This window comes from Elephantulus edwardii, unplaced genomic scaffold, assembly GCF_000299155.1.
Source record: "Elephantulus edwardii isolate Elephantulus edwardi_28Jun2011 unplaced genomic scaffold, EleEdw1.0 scaffold00120, whole genome shotgun sequence".
NCBI classification, from domain to species: Eukaryota; Metazoa; Chordata; class Mammalia; order Macroscelidea; family Macroscelididae; genus Elephantulus; species Elephantulus edwardii.
The window spans coordinates 8,037,135-8,052,482 of NW_006399870.1; the positions used below are offsets into that span (position 1 = coordinate 8,037,135).

Sequence of the window (15,348 nt, forward strand, 5' to 3'; positions counted from 1 at the left end):
TCAAGTCAGAGACAATCCCTCCCTCCCATCTCCCCCAATCCCTCAACACATCCAGGAGCCTGTCTGTTGCCCAGACTTCTGGGGAAGAAGTTACAGTTATCTAAAAACGGCATGTTCTTTTTCTTTCATACACACACACACAAAGGTGTAAAATTAAATAAAATAAACCAAGAGGATTAAACTCTCCAGTGGTCACAAAGGCATCAGAGATTCCCATAGTAGGCTAAAGCAAATGGTTACGAATTATTTAGTTGTTCAGTTGTTTACTGCTTATTAATACCTCAAGGCCTGATGGAGAAGTAGCCACCTGTGGTGGTCTTTACCTTGAAAAGCCACACCCGGATAAAGATGCTGTGCCTTGTATTAGTTTATGTTTGTTTGTTTTCTGGTGTTGTCTGTTGTTTTGTTGGGGTTTTCCCCCCACTTTTTATAAATGTCTCTGATGTAAATAATCCAAGGAAATAAAAGGCAGGAGCTGATTACACAATTACCAATAAACTCTATCATCTTTTAGAGGACCAACACACAGCTAACGCCATATACAGCATGCAGTAATGTCTGAGATAGGACCCTGCTGAAAATAAGATGGCTAAAACTCTAACAAAACAAAAATATATATGCTTATATATACTGTATAATATATGTCATCAAAAGAAGCATAGCCAACAAACTCAAGATACAGTGTGGATCACTCTTGCCATTCTAAACAGTATGTAGATAGCATAGTATTGTCTGCATTAAATGCCAGAGTAAGGAGAAATCTGTAGCGCTGGTGGATATGTTGGTTAAATCATATAAATTTTTTGGTGGCTGTGCCCAATCCCTCCGGTGATTATTTCCGGTGTTGTGGCCCACCAGTTGTAAACCTAGATAAGAAATATACTATTCATGTTTAATGTTTAACACACATACTTCTCTTCACCCTTTTGTGTATTGTCTTAGTTTTTGTCTTGTTTTTACACTAAATTCTAGACTCATATCAGAAAATATAATTAATAAAATTAATAATGAATCAGAATCCCTTATTATCCATAGTATACATATTGTAAAATGAAACAAAAAAGAAGTTAACAATATCTTTTCTAATTGTTGCTCACGGGATTATTTTTGCTGTCAGGCTGTCTCGTTTCCTTCTCTTTGTGTTTTTAAAATTTTGTATTTTGTAATACATGATTGTGGCATAGTCCGTGAAGGGGCCTCCTGTGGTACATCTGGGACTGGGGATACAATTGGTTCATGTCTTTGATTAGCTGAATGTGGAGTGGCCGGCTCTGGAATTTGCCATGACGGGGGACTTGAGTGAGCAGAGTGGAGGAGCCCCTGCCCACTCTGGCAACAAAGACGTCTCAGATGCAGCTTGCAGGTGGGTCCAACGTTGGGTGTGCATTCTTCCCGGATGGGGAAGAAAAAAAAACTCACTGGTACCTAAATATCTGCAAGGCAAATTTTCAATTTCCTTTGTTTCCCAAAGTATTCTTTGCTCCCCTCCCTCAAATTGATGTCCCATTATGCTTGTTTCTCTGAATTGCGTTGATTACATCTTAATTAACCAGGGATGCTCTTGTTGCTGTCGGTGTTGCCGTGTGTCGGTGTTGTGTTGGTGGTTGCAGTGGCGGCAGCTTTTCCCCAGCTGGGGGAGTGACACTCACATCAAAATTTTAGGAGTAAGTGCAAGACCAGAAGAGGTAAGAGCCAGATGCAGCCGGCCCGCCGTGATGTGCCATTGTTGACCTCGCTGACTGCGCCTGGGCCTGTGGAGAGAACACATACATGAGTGGCCTGGGACAGGTGGCAGAGCGCCTTGTGCTGTCTGATGCCATCAGACAGTGGCCCCGATAAACTGTCCCTGTAAGTGAGGGCGTTTGGAGGTTCAGTGCCACACTTCTGTGGATGCACCAGAAACAAGCTCCCCTTGCTGTCACATGGACGTTCTCTTTTAAAGTGGGCAGTCTTTCCTCGTCTTCTCACAGCACGAGAACACAAGGCTCTAGATAAAGCATCCTGATTGTCACTATTTTGCTGTATAGTAAAAAGCTAAGGCCATGTGCCAGAATAAAGTTTAAGAAAACAGCAGCACAAATGAATATCCTGCATAAAGCATCAAAGATGTAATATTCCCGAATTGTTTGTAGTGCAGGGCACCAACTGTTCTAAATATTGAAACATCCTCCAGAAGCCCATCCTGTGGCTCAGGAGAGGACCTCTTGCATGTTACATTCTGTCTGCCTGTCATCTAGCTCAGGATCCACTGTGCAACCACTATGTATCTCTGGGAAGGCACTGGGCTTCCATCCAGAGCACCTGGGCTTTCTCCTCTGTCTACAGAAGCAGCAACTCTATGTGGAGCAGGACAGAACAGCCTGAAGGGGAGTGGGGATCCAATATGGAGTTGAGATGAACTCACAAGTAACCAGGTGGCCTTTTGATGTGCAGGTATAAGAAACTGACAATTTATCTGGATGATGGGATGTAGAATGTGCCATTGTGTACAGTTGTGGGAGGGAATAACACATCTCCTTAAGAATCACACAAAAAACTGGTCTGCAGATACGTACCCTGAGATGTATCCAAACACAGGAGGCAAAACAAAGTCACAGGACACTCTAGAAACTTCTTTACTTTATGAAACATAAACTGTAAAGGTACCTTGACCCTTGCTATTAAGAACCACTGCCCTAAAAACAAGAGTAGTACACATAAATATGGTTGTTCAGATAATTTAGGTAGCTCTGGTCTCCTAGAGCTGCCAAGCCAAAGGTATGCTGTTTAAATCTACCAGCTATTCCACAGGAGAACGATGAGGAATCTACTATGTGATTTATTGCCTCTAAAAATCTGCTGGATGGTTAACCATGAGTTGGTTCTGACTCAATGTCATGTAACAACACTGAACCAGGACATCTCAGATTAGACCTGGCGCACACTATTGCATTGAATAAAATGGAGTATGCTAATACTATTATTGTTGTTATTTTGTGCCATCAAGCCAGAACTGATTTATAACTGATCAGCCTAGTGGTTTTCAGAGGCTGTAAATTGCATAGGAGGAGACTGCCCATCTTTCTGTTGCAGAGCAGCTGACAGATTTGAACTGCCTGCTTCTGGGTTGGCAGGTAAACTCCTTACCATTAGGCCACCAGAGTTTCTGGCCTATTTAAGGTTATTCACACATTAAGTTCATGTCTTCACAGGAAGATGAAGTAGAATAGCCAGAACTTGTTTGTCTGGCTTGGAAGCTCCACACTAAAATTATGCTTCTTAAATAACATCAGAATTCAGTCAGAGTTCTTGATTCCATTAGGTTCTGAAACTTCTGACCTTGAGATTTTGGTTCATACAATTTTACATTTAGTCCTCTAGGATGAATCTTCTCGGCTTCTGGGGGAGTGGTAAATAGTCAGAAGTTCATCCTTGTTTCCCTGGTGTTTATGGAATTCCCAAGGCAGAATTTTCTTGTACATGTGTTCATGATGGGAACACTAGAGGCAACTACTCTACCTTCAACCCACCAGAAAAATGAACTGGTGGTCCACACAAACTTTCAGATATTTTCCCAAAATACCCTCCTCCTCTCAGACAACGGTAACTCACAGGGGACAGGGGAGGATCCATGAAAAGATCCAAGAAGATGTACAGGTAATTTCAGAGATACCGCTCTATGGCTTCTAAAATCTAACAGCAAATGATTTTGTGTTTCTATATAAACTATCACCATGGACTCCTTCCTTTCATAGGCCCAGTTGCTGTTATTTATACAGTATTCTTTGGTATCACATGAGAGAAGCCACTCTGATGCCTTTAAGGATTTGTGGAGTTTGTCTTTCAATATGACTTCTCTAGCCCTTATTTGATGTTGTTATGCAGTAGGCAGAACTACGTGAATGGGACATGTTGGCTTATCTACAAAGGGATTGGCTATCTATCATTCCATAAGGGAATTGGCTAGTTTCAACAGTGTACAAGAGGATTGGCTGGTCTCATCAAGAAATTGAAGGGTTCTAGCTGCAGAAAGGAATTCTCCCACTAGAGGGGATGGAATTCTTCACCCAGCCAGATAACAGAAATTTCTTCCAACTCAGTAAAATGTAAGACACAGTTCAAGATGGTAGCAACAGTGATGGCTGAACTGGAGAACTGGATGTGAGATGGAACTTTAGCGTCAAGAAGCCAGTAATGACAGGACTGAGAACTTGGGAACACTTAGAGACACAGAGCTCAAGGCAGAGCTTTGGGTGCTGTCTTGACTGTATTTTCTTTTTAATCTAAATTATAACCTTTGAACCCCCAATATGGTTCTTAGTGGTCTGTGAGTATATCACATTGGATTTCTGTACACAGTCAAACGGTAAGATGGGTGTTGAGATGAATAGGAAGAGGCATAGGAGCATGGGGAACACATCCCACATCATGGGACTGGTTTTGTATTATTGATGCTGTGGGTAGGAACTCCTCCTGTGAAGATGGTAAAGGTCAGATACAGCTCCCCATGTGGCCTTTGCTCTTTCTACAAGACCATACTCCTTTTCCCAGAACCATTCTGATGTCATTAAGAACCATGTCCCTTACCCTGGGGCTATTCTGACATCCTTCCAGCCAAGATGCTTGGCATGGCCTGAGGCTGAGAGCTTGATAGCTCATGGACTGTTTCTGGGTTCTTGAGAATTAATAGACTTTGGTGAGATTCCTGTTTAATCTAGGGGTTATAGTCTACCTTCCCACAAGCATAGGCTATTCCAATGCATCAGATGCCAGTTCCAATGTGTCCTGCTCTTCTGTGACCCTGACAGGACATATATCAATAAACACAGCAAATGGCTCTCATCCTATCTTGTTTTTCCTCCTCAATACTTGCATACAAAAAGCTTTGAAATCTACTTCTTCATTTGTCCCAGTGTCCTCAGGCCATGACAAAGATCCCTAAGATGAAAGAGAAGCAAACACAGGCCTGTCTCTAACATTCTGAGGCCCCTTCTCAGGGTCCTTCCTCTCAGGTCCAGCCAGTCAGTGGAGGGCTCCAGGGAAGAGGACACAGTCTAGTGAATAGCCCAGCAGGGTACTGACAGGGTCATTGTGCAAAGGAAGGCTGAAATCCTTGTCTCTCACCAGGGACTCCACAGCATGGTGGTGGCCCTGAGCAAGATGTACCCCCTCTGCATGTGCAAAATGGTGTGGTGTCTCTGCAGGGGCTCCTCTGGGCACTGAGCTTTTTTGTCTCATGGCTGGGTCTTCCATCCCTTTGTGACTCTGCCCCTTGCTGTGGAACACTAGAGATCATGCAGGGAGGGTCCTGACTTGCCTGTTGTGACACTAATCACAGAAAGAAAAAAAAAACGGCCACCCAGTGGCCATCCCCGGAGCCTCCTGCTCTTGCACTGCTATCCTGGGAAAGCTTCCAGAGTACTTCTCCACTACCCTGGTGATCGCCCACCCCAGAGCAGGGCAGCTGCTTTCAGAGCTCAGTTACATCCAGCCTGTCCTCAGGCCACTGCCCTGCCTGGCCACACCCTTGTCTTCAGCAACTCAGATCACCTGGCCCAATGGGGGAAGGAGAAGGAAGATGCAGACACAGGTCTTCACACCTTCTCAGAGAATGCAGTCCATAGCAGCTCCCTCTACATGGAAACTTTCCCTTAAGTTTCTATACTGGTCTATAAATCCTCACAGCAATTCTTCATATTATTCCAGAGTGATGTTTCTGAGATTTAAAACTAAATTGAATCCTCCAACTTATAGAAAAACTCCTAATTTCCTAGGGAAACATTCATTCTATCTCATAATCTGTGTGCTTTCTGCCTTTTCAGCCCCTCCTTTGGGCATGAGGAGTTTCTGGTGGTTCTCTGATGTCGTGTATATGGTACATACACATTCAAGATCTGTAGACTGCTATATATGTGTACATCTGCGCATACATACACATATGTGTACACTCACACATGAGTGTACATAGTATTCATGCACACACCATTACACACACATGCACATGACATACATACACCTGCACTGAGTAGCTATGTGCCCTTTCTCCTCTGCTCCTCTCCTGGAACCACCCTTCCCTTGCTCACTCTACTCATTGTTCCAGAATGTTCAGCCTCTAGGTGCCCTCTCTCAGAAGCCCTCCTTGATTCTCACAGCATCACACACTTAATAAAATACCTCCCCCTTCTAACTCAATTCTTACATATCTAAAGTATACATTTTTTCTACTCTTTGCGTTCCTTACAAGCCTGTCTGCATCTAATTGGGCTCACAGCAGGTATTCAAGAAAGGATTTCTAAAGGAAAGCAAAAAAGGAGTCAGAATATTATGATATGACCTAGACTGGTGTGTCATATTTCCTTCAACTCTCAGTTTTTCTTTGTTTTGTAGCATTACTGGGGGAAAAGCAAAGCTCAGTCTAAACCAAATGGAGCGAAATAACTCCTTTCCTTATTTTGTTTTAACTTTCTTACCTTTTTCTTTTTCCAATAAAATTCACTGAGACATATTATAGTTCAAGACCATATATTTGAACCATTTGATTCTGTAAAACCAGAGTTTCAAATACAGTACTTGTAGTTGGAATGGTAATTCAGCTGCCTAGTGAGCCTCATCTACCAGGCGAGGATGATTTTTAAGATGTAGGAAGAACCCCATGAACTTAAATGACCCTTCCAAGGTTTCCTGGATTTGGAGTCAGAGAATGTGGAAGCCATATAGGACAGCAGAGACACTTCCCCGTCTGGACAATATCTGATGGAGGGAACAGGACGTGTGCCTACTGTGCCCAGCATGGTCACCTTGCCCTTGCCAACACATGGAGGCTGTGAGGTGAATGTCTTTGTGCAAGCGAGTGAGATCCCAGTCTTCCTGTGAGCAAGGCTCCTGAGATGCTATGATGGCCAGAGTGACAGCTCAGCCATCTGCCTGGGCCACAGGCATGAGTGCTCCATGCTACTCTCAGTCACACCTCCTCTCACACATGAAGCCTTCCTCACCTCTCTCATTAGGGAGCTCAGAGGCCAGGGAGACTAATTACCAGGATTGTCAGGGTCTCAAAGAACTGTGATGAGTGTCAATTACTCATCGGAAACATCTGGTGGAGATGAAATCCTCAAATAAGACATTTTTTATTTGTAGTAAAGTGACTCAACAAAGAATCAACCCCCTCTTTCCACAGTCCCTCCCTCCCATTACTTCCTTTACTGCTCCAAGCTAGAGAGTGAGGGAGAGCGAAAGAAAAACTTGGGCAAGCGAAGGGCAGCATGTGAGACCAAGGCTCCAGAGGACCGTTGGGTTAGAGCATCTGAGCATGAGAGCAAACCTGTGCTGAGAAGATCAGGAACAGAGCTAGTCTGGGCCCCTACAAGGCTCATTAGTGAATTCAGCAAGGCCAGTTAGATTTCTGCAGGTGGAAGCTCCCCAGGAGAAAGGGGTGTTCAGGGAAGAAATGATTCAAAGTCAGAAAGTTTGCTTCTTCCGGAAGTTTGTTAGTTTAGAGGAGAAGAAGGTGCTTTGCAGGAAGGAGAAGAGATTGTGCATGCCAGATCCCCACCAAGGCAGCAGGATCTGAGCAGAAATATACCGACCTTTCCAAGGGGGCAGGGCTGTAGTTTTCACTTCTAAAAGAAATGCAAAACAGGCCGCTGTTAAGGTAGACAGCAATTGAGGTGCACACTGTACTCAAGATGGTTTTCTGAGAAGGTGGGGACATTCCTGGCCAGGGCCTTCCTGATTGTTCCCCAACCACACCCACCCTGATTTGTTGAGTGGCCAGTGTGCCACAAGGAAATGAAAGAATCAGAATCAGGGGCAGGGAGTGGGCCAGCGCAAGTGGAGCTGACTCATTCACCGGCTGGGGGAAAAGGATCAGAGTACACCCTGGGAGTCTGAGGATTTCCAGATGTTATTCCCTGTAAAGCAACTCTCTTTTGTTGGTCACCAAATTTGGCTTACAACCATGAAGGCTTTAAGTACGAAGTCTATGATAAAATAGAGTATGCTACAGACACCTGAAATTAGTTGCTTATTGTATGTCTCATTTGTAAATGTGTGACTGTTATTTAGGTACACATTTTTAAAATGCTACCAAGGGACCAACGTCTTAGATAGTTCTCTTGTTGTCCAGAATGTGCTACCTGGTCCTGTGAGGCTCTACCTCTAGGAAGCCGGTGAGGCAACAAGCCTCTTTTCTGTCCTTCACTTGCCAGCCCCTTCTTTCGATAGAGTGGTGGTCTACTAGTTCCTCTTCACTGAATTCTTGCTGTTAGGTGCCTTGGAGTCATCCAAGACTCACAGTGACCCTATAAATAGTGGATCTGAATCATGCCACCCCCCAACCCATCTTTGAAATACTCAAGCTCATCATCACAGTCACTGTGCCATGTCATCTCACCGAGAATCCTCCTCTCTGACTGCTGTTGTTGTTGTTACGTGCTGTCGAGTCACTTGCGACTCATAGCGACCCTATGTACAACAACCCTAAACTCTGCTTTATCTTGTGCCAATCGCACTGCCCCTGACACACCCATCCCAATTACCCCAGTCACTGAATCAATCCACCTCATAGAAGGTCTTCCCCTCCTGTGCCGTCCCTCCACCCTCCCAAGCAAGATGTCCCTCTCCAAGGACCTGTCTCTCCTTACAACATGTATAAAGTATGTCAGACGAAGCCCCAGAATCCTTGCCTCCAAGGAGCAGCCTGGTTTAACTCTCTCCAGGTTGAATCTGTTTGTTTTCTTGGTAGTCCATGGTATATTCAATATACTTCTCCAGCACCACAGCTCAAAGGCATCAATTCTCCTTCTATCTTCCCTAGCCATTGTCCAACTCTCTGATGCATAACACGTGACTGCAAAGACCACAGCCTGTATTAGACGCACCTTAGCCTCCAGAGTGACATCATTGCTCTTCAGTACCCTGGAGAGGTCCCTAACAACAGACTTTCCCATCGCAATACATTTTTCATTTCCTGGCTGTTGGTGCCAAGAGTGTGGACCGTGGAGCCGAGCAAACTGAAGCTGTGAACAATCTCAATCTTTTCGCCATCCATCCTGATGCTACTGATTGGTCCAGTGGTGAGAATCTTTGTCTTCTTGACATTGAGCCTCAGTCCATACTGAAGGCTGCAGTCCTTGACCCTCTGCAGTAAGTGCATGAGGTCTTCCTCAGTTTCAGCAAGCAGGGTTGTATCATCTGCATAACGCAGATTGTTGATAGATCTTCCACCAATCCTAACACCACGTTTCTCCTCATAGAGCCCAGCCTCTCAGATAATCTGTTCTGCATACAGGTTGAAAAGGTATGGAGATAGGACACATCCCTGGCATATACCTTTCCCAGTTTTGAACTATGCAGTGTTTCCCTACTCTGTTCTGACGACTGCCTCTTGATCCAAGTATAGGTTTCACATTAGAACGATCAAGTGTTCTGGGATTTCCAATTCTTCTCAGACGCGTTTCTGACTAGACTGGGAAAACTCTATTTCTTTCACCAGCTGTGGGCTATCAGAATAAACCCATCTCTGCTGCTAAGAGCAGTGTATGCCTGGTCTAGCCTCAGTGAGGTTTACTTCTGTCTCTGGCAGGAGGCACTCCTGCTCTTCCCCTGGAGACAAATAAGAAAGAAAATGGCAATAATGTCTTTTGCATTGAAATAATATTTTAGAAGTTCATGCTTTCTTTCTAAAGGCTATTGCATAAGAGGGAATAGAAACTTATGTATAACTAATTCTAAACTAAAACATTTACCTAAAAGCTGATGAATATATTCATCTTATTTTTAAAAGCAGCTAAGATACAATGTCCTTTTCAAGTTACAGGGACATTTGCAGCACCAAGAAGACACTTTGGAGAAATACTGCTTTAAGGAATGATCATCCATGATGAAACTTTTTCTGATTCAGATATTTGATGCAAAGCCAGAGCGGAAGAGAAACCTAGTGGTCAGAGCAGAATGTTATGTGTACATTGAGTGCTTAGTAAGAACACTCCCATGGAGTACTTGTCACAGCCTAGAAACTAGCCAGATGAAAAGAAGTGGTTTGTTTCATAAAATGCTTTGTCCTGTTATTGCTGCTTAAAAATAAAAAGTCAATCCATCATCTTTCCAACAAAGTTCATGCTTGTAGCTGCTTCCAAGTCCTTGGGTAAGCACAGGGCTGGGATTGGATGTCAGTGGACAGAGAAGGAAAGGTTGAGGGCTGTTTTCCCTTTGGACTATACAATCCTGTGAGGACAAATTTGTATTTTTGTTACACATGGTGTTATTTAGATACATACATCACAGAAATGTTAACTGTGGTTATCGGGGTTAATTAATCAGCTGTAATCTTCTGTGAACATAGCAAGGGAATGAAGCATCATTTAAAATCAAGAAAAGGCATCAAGCAAGACTATATCATTTCTCCATACATATTCCATCTGTAAACTGAGTAAATCATTCAAGAGCCTAGACTTTATTTAAAAGAATATGGTATCAGGATCAGAGGACCAATCATCAACAATTGGCATTATGCTGATGACACAATCTTGCTGAAAGTGAAGAGGATTTGAAACTCTTGCTGCAGGAGATCAAAGACTACAGTTTCAGTATGTATTACATCTCAACATCAAGAAAACAAAACCACTCATCACTGGATCAATGAGCAGCATCATGGTAGATGGGGTGAAGCTTGAAATTATCAGTGATTTAAAATTTCATTTGAATTCACAATCAACACTATTCACACCAGAAGTCAAGATATCAAAAGATTTATTACCAGTAAATATGCTGACAAAGAACTTCTTTAATGTGTTAAGGAGCAAAGGTGTCAGTTTAAAGACTAAGGTGTATCTTAATCAAATCATTGTCTTTCCAGTAACACATTTTATGAATTTGAAAATTAGACAATGTCTTAGGATTTTAGAAGAAGATTTTATGCCCATGGACTGTCAAAAAATAAACAAATATGTCTTGGAGAAAGTACAGCCAGGTTGCTCCTTGAAAACCAGGATGGTGGAGTTTTGTTTCACATATTTTGGGCATGTTTTAGGAGATATCTATCAGTTCTCCTGACATCATGCGTGGAAGGGTAGATCAGTGAAAGAGATGAAATGAGAAAGGGAGATGAGTCCCTGAGACAGACTGACACAGTGACTGTAATGACAGGCTCAAGTATATCAGAGATGATAAGGATGGCACAGGATAGGGTCAGGTTCAGATTTATTAGTCAGGGGTTACTTTTAGTCATAGTTGATTCAATAGCACTTAACAACAACAACAACAAAAATATTTTGTGCGTGGAAAAAGATAGATGATTTCTCCCTGCTGCCCTTTTCTTGTATACATGGCTTAGTTTGATTTCCTGCTCTTTACTAAAGGAGGCTGGTGGTATAGTGTATAATGTCAAGAGACTGCTAACCAAGAGGTCAGCAATTCAAATCCACCAGTCACTCTGGGAGAAAGATACACAGTCTCTTCTTGTAAAGATTCACAGCCTTACAAGCCTCAGAATGGAGGGTCACTATGAGTTGGAATCAACACCTTGCCAATGTGCTAAGTCCTATAATAGTTTGGCGGTTGTTGTGAGGTTCACAAGCAAGGAGCCCGCTGATATCATCAAATCCAACTGAATGCCTCAGCGATAAAAGACTCAATTACTGATGGGTGGGGTGAGCAGCTACCAAAGGCCTGAGGCTGCAGTGCAATTCCTAGCACACTTGCCACTTACAAGTTCCCTGCTGTTCAGTGGTGCAGGCCTGTGTCCTTATTCTTCACAGCAGTTGTCCTGCACTGCCTTCTATTAATAAGAGAGAACAACATACAATCTGTCGTGTTCGTAAAAACGGAGCAGAGAAAGACTTCAAGTGTGGTAGGTAGATAGAGGAACAAATTTATACTAGCAGAATTATTCTATCCTGGTCCATCTAGATAATGCACACCAAAATAATTCTGACTTTTCCTTAAATCCATGCTATTCTTGCCAGTGAACATCTTGCATTCGTATGTCTGACTTGATGTTTTAGAGATGATGTGAGCTTGACTAGGGGGATATTCTGTGGTGTCATAAGTACTGCTGGCCAGAAGACTTGGGATTTGAATCTACCCAGAAGAGCCTTGTAAGAAAAGTCTGGCGATCTACCGTTGAAGAAATCTGCCACTGAAAACCCTATGAAACACAGTTTGACAAACACAAGTTGTCATGAATTGGAACTGATTTGATGACAACTATATTGCTTGGGTGTATCCCACTATGGTCTTTTGGGTTATAGTCCACTCAATACTAGCAAAGAAGGTGGAAAAAGTAAACAAACAAATAAATACAGCTGATGAAGTACTTCTAAATTCAAAATCTTATTTTCCTTTAAAACATTCTAAGTTGTACAAAGGAATTCAGCTGATTTAGGTCACACTAATTCAAGTTTTTGAAGGTTTCCATGTCTATAATCTATAACAGTCCTGGCTAGCCTATTATGCTGCTTCTTATGGGAAATTTGCCAAGGTGAGGGTTGAGTACACCCAAAAACTCAATGTAGAAAAGTGCCATAGACATCAAGATACTCAAAGTCCTCACTCCTAAACAATAATGAGTGAGACAGCAGAAGGAATCAGCTATGACAACCTAGCTTTCTCTCAGAAGCATTTAGCTGCTAGTGAAGTCTCGCAAGTCAAAGGCATTTGACTATGTGGATTATAATAATTTTGTCTAACTTTAAGAAGAATCATAATCCCAGAACATTGATTGTGTGAAACACTTTATGTGAAAATTTTACTGAGATCAAGATACCGATGCCTGGACATAGCAAGGGAATACTGAGTGATTTAAAATCAAGAAAGATGTATTCGAGTGCTCCGTATCTTTTCTCCATACCTATTTAATTGGTATGCTGAACAAATAATTCAAAAGGTTGGACTTTACAAAGAGGAATGTGACATCAGGATGAAGTGAATACTCATTAACAATCTGAGTTATACAGACAATACACACTTGCTTGCCAAAAGTGAAGAGGACTTGAAATACTTGCTTCAAATGAACAAACACTACATCCTTAAATATGGATTACATCTCAATATCAAGAAGACAAAAATCCTCACCACTGGGTTGATAGAAAAAATTATGGTAGATGGAGAGAAGATTGAAACTGTCAAAACTTCATGTTGCTTGGATCCACAATCAACATCCCTGGTATCAGAAGTCAAGAAATGAAAAAATGTGTTGCATTAGGTAAATCTGCTGTCAAAGACCACTCTAAGGTTTTAAGGAGCAATAATGTCAGTTTAAAGACTAAGGTGCAATTGCAAGAACATGGATACAGTGCAAATGTCCAACCACAAAAGAATGGATTGAGAAATTATGGTACATTCACACAATGGAATTCTGTGCTGCACGCAGGAGCAATGATTTTGTAAATTATTGCCTCACTTGGGAGGGACTGGAGAGCATTATGCTGAGCGAACTAACTCAATCCCACAAGGATAAAAATTGTATAAAACCAGTAATGTAGAATGAGGATAAGAATCCAAGAGGGGTGCGAGAGGCTGGAAGCAGAGGGATGAGGATATGCAGGGGGAAGGGGAATTAATCATGAGGTTGTACAATTTGATGGGAAGGTCAGGGAAATTGAAAGAATTTGTTCTTGAAAACAATGTATTAGATTTTTGTAAACTAGTTAAAAATTAAAAAAAAAAGACAATAGACTAAGGTGCAGCTTAATCAAGTCACGGTCTTTTTCAATTATTTTTTATGGATCTGAAAGTTGGATAATAACTGAGGATGACATAAAAGAATTGATACCTTTGAGTTGTGGTGTTAGAAAAAAAATATTGAACGCCTTTCAGTACTTTTGAAATCGATGCCTTTGACTTGTGGTTTTGGAAAAAAATGCACTGAATGACTTTAATGGACTGCCAAAAGAACAAACAAATATTTTTGAACAAAGTGGCAGCCAGGATGGTCCTTGGAGACAAGGATGGTGAAGCTTCATCTCACACATTTGGGCATGTTATCAAGAGTGTCTGATTCTAGGAAAAGGGTATCATGCTTGGAAAGGTAAAAGGGTCAGTGAAAAAGAGGAAAATCTTCAATGAAATAGATTGGCACAGTGTCAACAGGCTCAAGCATATCAGATATGATAAAGATAGCACAGGACTGGCAACGTTCAGATGCAATGGTCATAAGGCCACTACGAATTGTAGTTGACTCAGTGACATCCAGTAATAACAAGAGACCCATATTCTGAGACCAAGCAAAGGAAAATTTCTTTCTTTTTAGTTGTTGCTTTTTGTTTTAGTGTGGGATTATGCACTTGCATTACCTGGATACACCTTCAGTTACCTTCAGTTAAATACTAGTTCACTTGTAAACACTGCCAGAGTTTCAAAAGCTCCCATTACCTCTGCAAATGAAAGACTAAGTGCAGAGTTATCTGAGTGAATTCTGAAAGCACATCTTGTAGTATCGTCTGTCCTGGCTTGTCTCTTGCAGGCTTTTTCTACCTTTATGTTAGTTACTTCATAATGCTATTTTAGATCTGTGACTATGCCTTGCACAAGTTAAAATAAACTTAAGCTGAATTCGAATGCTTCCAATGGCTTCACTTTTTTCTCTTTTCCGTCGCTGCACTGCATTTTCCTGTTCATAGCTCACTACTATCGTACTATACATCACTAAGGTGAATAATGCAGCCTTGCCTCTTTTCATGATAAAAGTATTTTTCCTTACCTGTCAAACAGTCTCCGTTATAATTCATTTCCTTTCATTGCACATCTCACCCATGCAATCCTTGGAGGAGCATATGTACAATCAGAACATGAAGGAGGAGCAGGACAGATGCTTTTGTCAATGGGATGGAAAAGGTAAGAAGACAGGGAGAAGATGACTTATGCCATAACCCCTTACTGTCTTCACAGTTGTCTTTCTTATTGTGTTCATATGAAATCTATACTAGAGCAAGAAGCTGCTGTCCAAACAGAGCAAGTGAACACTGTATGGTTCAAAACAAGGAAAGAGTATGTCAGGAATTTATCCTTTCTCCACATCATTTCAATCTACATGTTAAACAGATCATCCAAGAAGCTAGACCTTAGGAAGAATGTGGCATCAGGACTAGAGGAAGACTCATCAACAATCTGTGTTTTGTAGAAGACACAAACAATCTCATTTTCCAAAAGCGAAGAGGACTTGGAGCATTTGCTACAGAAGATCAAGGACTATGTAATTCAATATGGTTTACATCTCAACATCAAGAAAACAAAAATCCCAGTAGTGGAATTGCTGGGTCAAATGGTATCTGGGAATATACCCTAAAGAGACCATAAATGACATCCAAGTAGATATATGTATACCCATGTTTATCGTGGCTTTGTTTACAATAGCAAGGAGTTGGAAACAAC

The 15,348-nt window shown here is 41.9% G+C and overlaps 1 protein-coding gene across 3 annotated transcripts in view; it reads right to left on the reverse strand.

Annotated features, from left to right (window-relative positions):
* Positions 1 to 1,482: 1,482 nt before the first annotated feature.
* Positions 1,483 to 15,348, reverse strand: part of NTM (neurotrimin) — a 1,811,079-nt gene continuing 1,797,213 nt past the window's right edge. Inside the window, exons 8-9 of one of the 3 annotated variants that reach the window (XM_006892821.1) lie at positions 7,566 to 7,598; positions 1,483 to 1,751 (exon numbers count right to left, since the gene is read on the reverse strand). In XM_006892821.1, coding sequence (XP_006892883.1) covers positions 1,651 to 1,751; positions 7,566 to 7,598 — 134 coding nt within the window. In that variant the 3' untranslated portion in view covers positions 1,483 to 1,650. The remainder of the gene's footprint in view (positions 1,752 to 7,565; positions 7,599 to 15,348) is intronic. The other 2 variants (XM_006892820.1, XM_006892822.1) reach the window with 2 other exon arrangements.